At 41.9% G+C, this 13,555-nt stretch overlaps 1 protein-coding gene across 1 annotated transcript; it reads left to right on the top strand.

The window, feature by feature from the left end:
* Nucleotides 1-201: 201 nt before the first annotated feature.
* emx2 (empty spiracles homeobox 2) lies at nt 202-5,161 on the top strand. The gene is made up of 3 exons (XM_004559611.3): nt 202-931; nt 2,158-2,342; nt 3,842-5,161. Exons 1-3 carry the CDS (start codon nt 541-543, stop codon nt 4,007-4,009), a joined length of 744 nt encoding a protein of 247 aa, XP_004559668.1. The 5' UTR covers nt 202-540; the 3' UTR covers nt 4,010-5,161.
* Nucleotides 5,162-13,555: the final 8,394 nt, after the last annotated feature.

Here is a 13,555-nt window from a genome sequence, read left to right as displayed (position 1 = left end):
TTAGTTGAATGTGTTAAATGTCCTGGAGATATGTGCGCACGAGTGGATGCATGTGTCTGTGTGTCTACATGTGCGCGTGCGGGCATGTGTGCGTGCACGCGGGGGGCTCTTCTCTGAACGAATCCGTTCCGTGTTGCGCGTTCGAGTCCGCCTCTCCGCGCCCCTGCTTCCCATTGACGCACTTTTTAAGCGTCTTCCCCCTTCTCCACCTTAAGGCGAGCAGCAGCGGCAGCGACCAATCACCATGCCATTACAGCCTTCAGAGGAAGCTGTTTATGGGGCTGCAGCGCTAATTAGGCTCATGAACTAACAAATCTGCCTGCACGAAGCCGGCGAGGAAAACGATCACATCCATGGATTAGTCTGGGAGTAGCCGAGCACTTTTTATTTTTTGGCTTCTTCGACACTGCCCGCCGCCCTTTCCCAACTTGTTTACTGCGCAGAAACTTTCCCCTTTTTTTCCTTGGGTGTGGAGTATTTTTCAAGCAAGAGCGCCTACGACAACTTTAACCTAAACTGGGGAATCTGGACTATCAGACCATGTTTCAACCTACACCCAAGAGGTGTTTTACTATAGAGTCTTTAGTGGCGAAGGATAATCCGATACCGGCGTCCCGCTCCGAGGAGCCCATCAGGCCAGCGGCTCTCAGCTATGCAAACTCCGGCCAGATGAACCCATTTCTGAACGGCTTTCACTCCGGCGGCAGGGGCGTCTACTCTAACCCGGACTTGGTTTTTGCCGAGGCGGTCTCTCATCCGCCAAACTCTACCGTTCCAGTACATCCGGTGGCCCCGCCGCACGCTCTGGCCGCTCACCCGCTTTCATCCTCACACAGTCCGCACCCGCTTTTTGCCAGCCAGCAAAGAGACCCCTCAACTTTCTACCCCTGGTTATTACACAGATATAGGTACTTGGGTCACAGGTTTCAAGGTAAGTTGTCAAAGTATTCGACTTTGGATGAGTTTTACGCACGAACAACTACGGGCTGTAGCATTTTCTTTTCTGTTATTATTTCATTTTTGTTTTTTTAGTTTTTTTAGACTGTGTTAAGCTGAGAGCAAGGTGGTGTAAAAAATGTAAATATATATTTGTAGCTGTAGCAGAACAGTTTTAAAGTGAAGCGTCGTTAAGTGCCAAAAGTAGTTTCTAAAGGTGTCGCAGCTGTAAAAAGAAATGACCTCGTAACGAATTTCTTCGATTTTGGACAAAGAAAAATAATCTGTAACAAAGAAATATTTATGGCTGGGCTTGTGAGGACGCCTGCAGCTTTGGAGTATGTGTTAACGGGTTGTTGTTTTTTTACGAATTGAAATTCTGACATGTTTGTACACCGGTAGTCTGCAGGTTATATATAGCGCATGATCTATATCCAGAAACGCAATGAAAGCATTTCGCTAGTCTGCGGTTTAAACCTGTTACAGCAGGTTTTTTGTTTTTTAGTTTTTTTAGTTTTGTTTTTTAAAAGAAATAAATACATTTTTATTTGAGCTAAACGTGTAATTATATGATTATGCTGTTTCTAAATTTCTGAACCTGACATCAGACAAAATATGAGTAAATTGTAAATTTATTGTTTAAGTTGGTTTGGCCTGAGAACTTTTCTATTGTTGATTTCGGGTGCTATATTTGTGGTATTTTTATGTGATCGTTATTATTAATAATATTATTACTGAATATTATTTTTATTTGTTTGATTTGGTTTGTTTTTCCTGCAAGTGACAGCGCTATTTTTATTTTTTATTTTACTGGAATGTATTTTCAGTTTAATTTCTAAGCTGGTTTTGTGTGTTGTCGATTTACAGTTTGTTCACAAAAAGCTAATTTAATTAAGTCCAGGATTATACGTCTGCTTTATTTGTTTCCCTCTTCTCTTCACACGGAAGGACTGACAGATATTAAAAGAAGAAACCTTCAGTAATGATTAATTTAAACACACACACACACACTTTCATAAATACGGCGTGTGGCTTTTTATTGACTAATGTCCAGCTTCTTTTTGGACTTTATTATCGTCCTCTTTTATAGTCCCTCAGGAGACTGCAGTCCTCTAGCTGCGCCCAGGCCTGTTGTTTCTTATGGAATAGTTAACATCTTATAAAATATACATATATATTTGAATACGTCACTGAGGATCCTCACTTTCTGCTCGCTTCCAGGTAATGAAACGAGTCCAGAGAGCTTCCTTTTGCACAACGCGCTGGCCAGAAAGCCCAAAAGAATCCGGACAGCGTTTTCACCTTCGCAACTCCTGCGGCTCGAACACGCGTTCGAGAAAAACCATTATGTGGTGGGAGCAGAAAGAAAGCAGCTCGCCCACAGCCTTAGCCTCACAGAAACTCAGGTAAGAAGCACTGGATTTTACTCGACATTCCGCCCTCTCTCTCTCCACTCACCTGCTCTCACGTTGTGTGTGTGTTTTTTGTTTCAGTGCTGCTTCTCAGCGCGTCGTGTCGTGTTTTTGGCTTTTAGGAAATCCCCACTTTCATTTTACAGTAATTCGAGAGATTATTATTGATTATTATAGAAGCTGACTGTGTCGTGGTGCTTGTCCTGGAGGACGGTGTGTTACTTTTTATGTGTTTGGTTTTTTTTAACGTGGTACCGTGCGTCATGGAGCCTTCAATCAGGCCTGTAAAACGTGTGCGTATTTACGCGCGGCACTAAAGCGGGGTGTTATCATTTGCTTATCATTTGCCAAACAATAACGCGAAATTATCAGGTGGCACACCGTTTCCACGTTGTCATTTGAAGACAGAGGCTTTCTGCTGGAGCCAGTCGATCGTCATTGTGTAGGCCTAACCTCATTCCAGGAGGGGGTTGAATTACTTTGTTTTGGGGTGGGGGGTGGGGGGAGAGAATGTTGCCTTTTCAAAATGGAGGGCAAATTAACCAGTTAACCATTTTATAGGGTAGGAGATACAAAGAGCGAGGCGGGTTCAGTGAATTCCCCCTGCCATATTTAAGATGCTGTTTGAGCCCATCAGCCTGCTGTCTTTTGTCCGCTGTGTGTCCTTTATACGGCGGGGCCTTTTGGAGGAGCTGAAGGGAGAAATGAACCGTCACCTACTTCAATTAGCCCACTGAAGGCTTATTAAACGCACCTCGGTCACCATTAAAGAGCTGAAAGGGCTGCACAGCGACAAAACAGGAACAGATAATTTATCGATTTAGATGTTGTTAATTCCCCCCACGGTACCGATTATTAACAAATCCACTTAGAGGAGCGTGTGGACATATATGTTAAACGTGCCTCAGAGACATTTATTTCTCTTGACATCCACATGCTGACATTTTTGTTTTAAAAAATCTAAAAAAATTAAATACATTTCTGACCTACTTTGGGTATGGCGTCAAAGTTTCTGCGCGCATTAAAACAGTAGTGAACCTTATTTATTAAAATATTCTATTTGTGTCACAGCTCCTTGTCTCATTTTCCTTTTTCCCTCCCGATAATTTTAAGGCGTGATGTGGAAAAGACTCTGTCCTGTTATATTGTTAATAGAATTGGTGTTTGACCTTTTTAAGGCGGAAGTCGCTCTTTTTTATGTGAGTTAATAAGAATAATTGGAGTAATTAACAATGACATGATTTTTAATGGCATGTATTCGTGCTGTACTGGAACTATAATTGATGTTTGTTTATCCTGGCGGCTGTTTCCTTAGGTGCAGGTCACATTTTGCCTTTTTAAAAAAGTATTGTTATTTCTGCTGAACTCTCTGCTTGTTTTTAGCCATGCTATCCTATTCACGCTTAGTTTTACGCACTGGCCAATCGCGGTTTATCTCGTGAAACTGATACGGGTTTTTCTGGTCCCCCCCCCCCCCCCCCTTCTCTATGCAGGTAAAAGTGTGGTTTCAGAACCGACGGACGAAGTTCAAGAGACAGAAGTTGGAAGAGGAGGGCTCGGAGTCTCAGCAGAAGAAGAAAGGATCGCATCACATAAACCGGTGGAGACTGGCGACTAAACAGGCGAGCCCGGAGGAAATTGATGTCACTTCGGACGATTAAAATAAAGACTATGCGCCTGAATGAAGGAGGACATGGATACAGGATGCCGTGTAGAGACAAGTGAGAGGGTACAAAGCCAATGTCACATTTCAGATCTCCGGAGACCGGCAGCTGAGGGTGAGACAAGCCCGACTGACACTGCTGTCACCACGCGGGTCTGTCAGTCCGAGTGACCCAGGGAAATGTGACCGACAGTGTGTCAGTCCACCTACCTGAACCCTTTCTCGCACCAACCACCACTACTACCCCCCTTCCCCCACCCTCCCCCACCTACAACCAACACCTAATTATATTTTTCTCCAACTCACATTGGACGTTTGCACTTCAGAAGGCTTTTATTATTATTTTTTCCTCCTCTTATTTTTTTAAACAAAAAAAAAAATCGTTTCCACGTAAGATATACCAAAACACCAAACTGCTTTTTTTTTTTTGTAAAACTTGAAATGCATGGTCTAGTTTTTTTTCTTCTTTTTTTCCTGGTAGCTGTTTTTAATTTGACGAGTTTTCGCAAACCAAGGAAAAACAGAAACAATAACAACAAAAAAGAGGAATAATCAGTTTTGTTTCTAACTCTATTTTCAAACAGAGAGATGTCGTGCTTCTTCCTTTTTACAATGTGTGCAGTCTTTAATTAATGATTCTCGTGTAAAAGTGATTGTGAAAACATATGAAGTAGCGGTGCTGCGTTATGGTGTTTATTTTTAATTTTTTTTAAGGAAAGAAAAGTGGAATTTCGATGAAAAAATGACATCTTTCTATAAAAAAAATAAAAAATAAGTGAATCAGACCACAGACAAAGTACTTAAAGGGAAGGTATCAGGACATTCCTTTAACCTAAAGCTTTACCAATGTGTCGCTGTGGCCCCCACACAGGCTTCTGTCAGGACTTGACCCTCCAGTGAAAGTTGCAATGAAGGACTAAAAAGCAAGAATTGAGCAAAGACAGGAGAGAGAGCAAAAATAAAAAAGCACTGAGCGTTATTCCATGTACAGAAATGCTAAAAAAAGTTAATGTTTCTGTTAAACCCGCTTTTACAGAATGTAAATACTTTTTGTGTTTGTGTTAAGTTTGCTACAATTTTAACACAAAGTATACTTCCAAGAAGTATGTAATTGTCAATATTTTGTCAATAAAGTTTTATCAATATGTCGCGCGCAGTAAAAGTATAGGCTTTTTATTACGGAAAGCAACCTTAAGGTTTTTTTTTTCTTTTTTCTTTTTTTGGAAATGCGCAATCATTTAGCGCACAGCGAGGCGCGCTGATGTGGCGTTTATAGGATGATTTAAAAAACAAAGAGAGGAAAAATTCTGCAGCATGTAATTTGTTTTCCTCAGCCCTGCATTTGTTTCTCAGTCTGACATAGAAAGCATTTTTTTTCCTCCAGGAGCTGCAGCGTCTGCTCCGCTCCGGCTACAAAGAGTCCCTACAAGCTTTTGTGAAAGTGCAAATCAGTTTGGGCAATTATCATGCGAGTAATATGAGGGGGGAAAGGGGATGCATTGCCCAGTGGTCCACTTTAATCTCTTAATCCACGGATCCAAGGGGGGCTTGGTTGGACATAATTTAGTACAATCTGACTACCCCTCACGACGCGATAAGGGAAGGTTGCAATGTGCCGCAAAAAATGGGATCTTTGTTTAAAATCTTGTCTTTTAGGCTCCAATCGTGCTGCAAGCTGCTGCTTTGGACCGAGCGGAAACATTACAGGACTTCTTTTTTGGAGTCCGTGGGCGCATTAAAAAAGAGAAAGAGATGCAGGAAACGATTTCTCATTTAAACACAAACAAACCAAACAACAAAACCACGAAAGCAGAAAGAAATCTTAACAAACTGAAACTAGATTATGATGGTTTTTGTTTGTTTCCTCGCGAACAGCACAGCAAACCTAACTTCGGTGTTTCTCGCGGAGGTGCACGTGTTTGTTTAATTGTTTCATAAAGTAAAAAGTGGTGTTTTTGTGGTTTGGGTTAGGAAGGAGGGGGGACATGGCATATAGGGAATTCTTAATCGGCCCATAGATTATAACAGCAATAAAAATCTATAGAGAATACCATTAGCTTTGGAGAAAAAAACCCCTAAAAGCTTTATTACAAACCCAGCTTTGAAATAGGGGGGATTAGAGGACTGAAAGGGTCCCACAATAGTTAGAAGAAAAGGTTTCATGCTAATGAGGTTAATGCCCTTTGTATCTCCGGACTCCACAACTTCATTACTCCTATCTCGGGCAACACCGAGCGGCTCAGAGCTTCACAATCCACTCGAGCTTTTCCCTACCCTGCCTATAAAGAAGGATTTGATAGCAGTCCTGTTCAAACTAGATAATTATATCTTTTCAAGTTGGAATTAAGATAAAGAAAGTGCAGTGGAGGCGGTGAGCCTTGATCCGCCGCAAACAAATTTGGCGCACTCCCCCCCCCACCACACATACACCCCCTCCTCGTGTGCGTCTGCATGGACACACAGGAGACAGGACAGGCTTCTCATTAGAGCCTGGCACAATTTGATTAATTTAAATGCGTTTGATTTCAACCCCTCTCTCTTAAAAGAAGCTAGTGCATGGAAATAATTTTTGATCTTATTTTTGAAATTACGTTTTGTTTTTTTTAAGCTACAATATCCAAAAATCTTCTTCACCAAATTAAAAGCTTCCAGTGGGTGTATTGTATTTTAATTTGTTAAATAAAATTAAAAGAGACTCTTTATTTTGAAAGTGCATATTACTACATAAAAAAATGAAAATGAAAATAATAAAAAGCTGTAGGCGGAGGTGGAGTGGGGGATTATTTTCTGTAAAGCAGTCTGGGTAAAGACATCTTCCTAACAAAAGCGCGCATGCCGCTTCCGTAATATTTAGGTGTTTCACGTCTGAGAAATTCAAGGCGCTCTTCTTTTCAGATCCTGGCATTTGTTTGAGGACGATCAGGTGCAATTTGAAACTAAGGTCACATGAATATAATTACTTTGGACAGAACTCAAACAGCGTGCGCGCGTTATGAGTTGAAGTGGGCCCTCACGTATTAGATCCTTCTCCCAGACGTTCGTGCTGTGCGTTAAGGGCCAATTGTGGGGACCTTTGGTGACCCTCTTATCTAAACTGAAACTGCCCCTCTCGGTCCGGGGGCTAAACTCCCTCATAAATCATCACAAGTCCACGCGCAATTTGGTTCTTGCGTAAATTTTGGACAATTTGGAAACGAGCTCCCGCTGCATCAAACATTTAGCGCGCAACGTGAAACGATTATCCACCACTGAAAAGAGTAGTCGGTCCTATCAAGTGACCCCACTGACCCAAAACCTTTAATCTGCAATTAGTAGGTATAATTACCTCCGCTGACACCACTAATGTGAATAGTGGCCGAGGGAGGGAATAAGCGGAGGACAGGCTCGGTATTAGCGCGCAAAGTCAATAATTGATCGAGCTGGAATCTCTTAAGTCGGAAGAAGTGGCTTCTGAAAGGATGGATTTGGATAGTTTGTCAACACGTCGTCTGCCAGAGGAGTTTCATTTCGAAGAGCATCTCGTCGGGGGCAAAATGAATGTCTGTGAGGTGGCACCTGTAGGCCGACCCCGTTACAGACCCAACGTCAGGCCTAACTTGATCTGTCCTGTTTCACAAATTGCCTCTGAAATTGATCCTTGAAACGAGAGAATGAACCCCGCACAATTCCCCTGGCCTCGACATAAGGTGCAGCGATAAATATACAAGACTAATGAGCAATTACCATACGATCACTCTTCAAATAGCTTACATAATAACAAATTAAACATCCACGCCTCGGATTCAGTTTCTTTCTTTATTATTAATAACGAAGGAGTGGCGTTTGCAGCCACGATGTGCTCGGATGATTATGTTTTCCGAACCCAGCAATTTCCAATTTGCCATCGGGTACAGTCAGCGGTTATTGACTCGGACTAACTAGTCTACCGACTTTCAGGGGCATGAACACAGCTGGGCAGAAGTGGCGATCTTTGTGAATAACGCGTCCTTTATCCTTAAGTTATTTCCAGCTCAGATTTTGAACGAGGTGAGGCGTTTAAGAGCAGGATTAAACACGCAGACACTCACGAAGCGCTCCTAAAGGCATCACAGCGGCCTGCTGCGTTTCCTGACATGACAATGAACTTGTTAGCGTTTGAGATCCTATACTGGAAAAAAAAAATCAACATATTGTTTAAAAAAAAAAAGGAAAAATGCCAAAGCTGTAAGATATAAATATGCTGACTGTTCTTTAAAAAGAAAAGAAAAAGAAACAAAAAGACACTTGAGTTAATGTATTCAAGGCAGGTCGACATCGTATACACACACACACACACACACACACACACACACACACACACACACACACACACACACACACACACACACACACACACACACTAAGAGCCTGGCACCAAAATGTGATTGTTAATAGATGAACAAAGCCAAGTGGCACATTACAAGCTGCTCTGACAGGCCCATGCAGAGTTTCACTCACTGGGTTTTGGTGCTCCATTGCCCATGTTCACCGAGGTCACCACACACACACGCTCGTCACATGACCTACATGTGACAAATGGTTATTTCACTATGAAATATTCATTGCATTTCAGAAACAGTAAACTTTATTTTTTTCCACCTGCACAATGGCCGCCCTCCCCGTCTGTCAGGCCTCAGTCCCATCATGCCTTGCGCCCTGCATTTGCAGACACCACCAGCATATCTGTGTGCTCCCCTCAGTAACCACACTGCACAGGCACAGCTCAGTTTGGAAGGCCTCAGAAACTTTATTAGCTGTTTTTTCCCCCGTCTTCCTTAAACTCTTCTTATTATAATTGGCTGCAGCAGTAAACACCTATTTTTCCATGCATTAATATTCTTATGGCAAACTGCAATGCCAGAGATTCCTAATGCTTATTTTCTCTAACGATATAGGGGCAATTTGGGCTGTAATTTGAGGCCGTTTCATTTGCATATAAGTGTTTCCCACATATCCACCACCAGCTCTGAAGAGAGCGATTGTCGACCCCTTGTCCTCTGAAGTTCCAACCTCCAAACATTTTATAGGTTGTATCTGCAAGCAGCATTCCCTTCAGCTCGCTAATGTGTAACACATGGCGGACTGTACACCTGATAAAATACCTCAGGGGCGCTGCAGTTTGGAAAATCCTCAATTCGCTCTCTAAATAAAACAAACAATGGCCTCACTAAATATATCACATGTGCCTGCTGAACTATTTTGTGTCTCTTGACCTGCAAGTCCCCTCCCACATCATCAGCACTGACACAGCTCTGTCTGTTTGCAGGATGCAGCTTGCAGGTACTTTTGAAAATACTGCCTGATTTTATGACCTCCTGCTTTTAGAATAAACAGGCTGTAGTGCTATGGCTTGCTGAAGCTCCATTGCTCTTGTGTGTGTGTGTGTGTGTGTGTGTGTGTGTGTGTGTGTGTGTGTGTGTGTGTGTGTGTGTGTGTGTGTGTGTGTGTGTGTGTGTGTGTCTATGTAAGCCGCTGGTTCTTCTGTCCGTGTTTTATGTCGCTCCATGTGAGGGTATGGTCACATGCAATTAAATTAGCTCACTTCTAAAAGTGGACTTTTGAGTCCACTTCCCCTCTGCTACTTCATCCCTGTGAAATCGCTGCAAATGTGGCTACAATTAGAGCTGAAGTGTAACATAGCTCCCAGAGCATGGGTTACAGAGCAGACAGGTGAAATTGTGGGCACCTGTTCTTCTGCCCCCTCAAAGCTTCGCTGTGTCTCCCCCTTTTGGTGACTGGGAGGGAGCAAAATCTGGCCCCCAAAAAACATGAAATATCAAGTTACTTTGGGCTGAGTCTGACAGCAGTGGAGTGTTTAGTGTCTGGGAAGTGAAGCAGCAATAAAATACTAGTGGTCTTTGCAGACAGGGGGTTGCATGCTCTTGGGTAGCGGATGGTGCATCGCTTTTCCTTATTCCTTTTCAACGCAGGAGTCAACTGAGCCCATGACACACATTTAAAATGTAACTTTAGATGTTTGGATTTTTCATTAAGTGGCTTTAAAATAGACTGTTGGCAAACAAGAGAAACATTAGCCTGAAGTAAAGCACATATCAGTAAATACTACTGGTACTGTAGCCTTAAATAGTTTTGTTAACACTAAAAAGAAATGGCACAGTTTCAAAGTGGAACTGTAAACTATTGCATTGGACCACCCTATGGTAAGGTGAAAAATTATTATTCTAATTTGTTTTATAGCCTGAGCTATAGTTGATCATAACACAAATAACTATATGATAACATTAATATAGAAGAAATACTTTTCGGTGGCGCTATTTTGATGTTTCCTTTACCAGATAATTAATTTGCTTGTGAAACAAGTGGGCAATGTATAAAAACTAGCAATAAATTGAGCTTTAAGCAACGATAACCTGCATATTTTTTTTTAATTTTGCAAACATATCCGTGAACATTTTGTTGATGGTACTGTAAAGCTGGAAATGATGTTTATAAATCTTTATAGAAGTTAGTAAACACACAGCAGCGCTACTATAAACATTACTTACATGGCTATTCTAAAAGTCGAAGCTTATGTTCTTAATAATTGTATTAAATAACTTAAAACTAAGAAGGTAAGGTGGGCAGTGGCGTAAATTATAAGAATGTGAGCTTGGGGCGGGGGTGGGGGGCGGTGAGGGGGGGCTGCTTACTTATGCTAGCATCTTGGTATTTTTTGAAATATTGTTGCTTAAACAGACACAAATTAGTCACTTCCTGTTTAAGAAAAAAATAAAAATATAGTAATTATATATATATATATATATATATATATATATATATAGTGAGAATAATCTCACTGATCACTGTGTATCTCTGTGATGCCAGTAGTTATGACAAATCTACAATATTTTGGTGCCCTGAGAATTAGAACAAGCTTAGCGATCAGTAATGAAAGCTTTACTACAATATTTCTCTTATCAGTTATGACACCATGCATTATACTACATATAATTTTAAAAAATGTTGAAGGGTCTTTCTTTTTTAATATCTCGAATTTTAGGTGTCCCATAAATAAAATTGGATTGAATAAAATTATTTTTTTTCTACACATGAATAAATTATATTTATATTACTGCCTTAATAATGATTGGTAAACAGGAATAATTATCCTATGTTATTAGTAAATAATTAATCCTGTAATTGTTGAATTAACTATCTATTTACCATTTAACAAAAAAGGTCATTATGAAGTGTTTTGACATTTCTGCTTGTGTGTGTGTTGACATATTTGGTGTGAGTTAAAAACAGAAGTGTGGCTCCAGACTGAAAATATTTACCAGCTCATTCTGCACATTTTCACGCTTTAGTTTGGAATATGGAGCTTTTACCCTCCTTTCCAAATTACCCTCAGTCAAAACTGGAGAATGACAAGCAACACTGACCAGACCACTTTATTCTAATTTACAACAGGCAGTTTTCATAACACACCAGAAGGGGTTTCTTGACACTCTGTAATTCATGGTAATTCATGACGTTTCAGCTGCTTCACGCGACGTCTTCATGAATGCTGATCCAACTCTTACGCCAGCTCTCATTAGCTTCTCATACAACACTGAAGTCATTTGTGGCATCAATGCGACGCCGTGCCAACTCTCTGGTCAGTTCTGTCATAATAGCCCACCTCCCCCTCTGCGCAACAGACACTTGAAGTCGGTTTAAACATGACTAATATTCACAAACAATATTTTCCGTGGAGGACTGTGTGTGCGTGTCTTGTATGAGCGAGTATGCATTTGCGGTTTGGTAGTGGGTGTCTCTGCGTTCTCTGCTCCATCGTGGAAAAATACCGTCCGACAAAACAGTCTGTGGCTTTGTCTCGAGAAATTGAATGTCCTCGGTCGTGGCTAAATACACATCGTTATGTTCAGCACAAACACCTAACAAAAGAAGTGGTTTTGTCTCATGAGCCCGAGGGCTGCAACTTCAGCTGAGATTATGCACACAAACATGGAAGTAATATACAGAAGATGAGGCTGGAAAAAGTACGAGAAGCTTCATGTTTGTTACGTCTTTGCTATGGCGGCAGATGTTCTCGAATTCCCTGCTGGAAAACCGCGCGGGCCATGTGTTCCAAATGTGTTACGGCAGGGGGAGAAAATACAGTGTGCTGAAGTGTCTGACATCTAAACACTGACATGTTTAAGCAACGCAGAAAGACAAGAAAAGGCTTTTAGTGCAGGTTTCAGCGTGACTGCTTGGAGAGCTGGAGCCTTGCTTGACAGGCGGTGTAAATGATTGGTGGCAGTAATTCAGTTTGTGACACCTATTATGGGCCAATGAACAACTTAGCACCTCCACAGAGAAACTGACCTAAATTACTCTTGCTGATCATTCACTCCCATTCACTCATAATGTTCTTCCTCTGCACAGCTTAGCTATTTATTGAAAGGAGAGGAATGCTGTCTAAACATCTCAAGTGGAGTTTGTGAGAGCCACCTTCTAATTAATAACAAGCATAACTCGGTTTACGTAAGCTTAAGTTGAAATAATTACCTCTCCACAGGCAGCAGCACAGAGAGACTTTGAAGTCTGACCAGCGTTGGCTGGGAACTCTCCAACTTCGACGGTTGTGCAGCACTCCATTATGCATTAGCAGCAACCGAGAAGTGCTCTGTGCTTCACCTGACTCTAACTGGTGCTAACGCTTGCTGGCTAAAGCGCCTTCAACCATATAATTGCATGCAGTGTGAACATATGAGCTCTAAATGCATGTAACCCACAGAAATGAGGGGCGGGTTGACTGTGAAGCCACGCGATGTGCGCATCAGCAGCTCAGACGAGCGGGCAGAATAAACAGGTGCAACGCCGAGTGTGGAATATATAAACGAGGAAATGGCAATCTATGTCTTTTCAAGTCCAATTACAACGACAGCTAAAGCCACAGCACCTGGTCTTGTTGAAGCTTTTTGTCCCCCTCTAATACAAGCACGCACGCACACACAGGCTGTTCTATGTGTTTATGAGTGAGGTATAATGGTAGCGGGGTGTGTAAGTGCTGCAGGTTATTTTGTATTTGGAGGTGAGGACATGGCAAATCAGACCACTTCACACATGAAAGGCAGGAGTAGGTTCATTTAATTCTCTGTGCCTCTCTTAGCCTGGATCTCGCTGTCCTTTTAGGGGGACTCCAGAGGCTAGTTAAAAGGTGTCTGATTCTCACCATGAATCTAATTAGATCTCTGACTGAGGTCTTAACATCTCCTTTGAAAAAAAAGAAGAAGAAGAAGAAGAAAAAAGAAATGCATGGAGGAATAAGGTGCTAAAGCACATAGCCCCTCGCCTCCACTGCACCTTGGCCTGAGCTGTCCCCCTGCTCCCTCCTTTTCAAGAGAAAAACAAAGTCCTGCAGGCTAATGAAGTTTGTAATTAAGGAGATTCTGTCGGGCTGAATGAGTAATTAGGACGTAGTTTCTCAGGGGTGTTAATGGTGGTCAGGCTCAGTGGAGCATAGGCTGCATGTATGGCCAAAGAGAGCACTCTTTCATATCTCACCAGCAAGCGGAAGGGGGGGAGACGTGAGCCCGTT

Source organism: Maylandia zebra, linkage group LG13 (assembly GCF_041146795.1).
Source record: "Maylandia zebra isolate NMK-2024a linkage group LG13, Mzebra_GT3a, whole genome shotgun sequence".
Lineage (NCBI taxonomy): Eukaryota > Metazoa > Chordata > Actinopteri > Cichliformes > Cichlidae > Maylandia > Maylandia zebra.
This window is presented reverse-complemented; position numbering and strand designations above follow the sequence as displayed.

Bases quoted from the DNA above. Each gene is read 5' to 3' on its own strand.
- emx2 (XM_004559611.3), top strand. From the start codon at position 541: ATGTTTCAACCTACACCCAAGAGGTGTTTTACTATAGAGTCTTTAGTG. The intron at 932-2,157 runs GTAAGTTGTCAA...GCTCGCTTCCAG, and splicing joins CTTGGGTCACAGGTTTCAAG to GTAATGAAACGAGTCCAGAG. The intron at 2,343-3,841 runs GTAAGAAGCACT...TTCTCTATGCAG, and splicing joins TTAGCCTCACAGAAACTCAG to GTAAAAGTGTGGTTTCAGAA.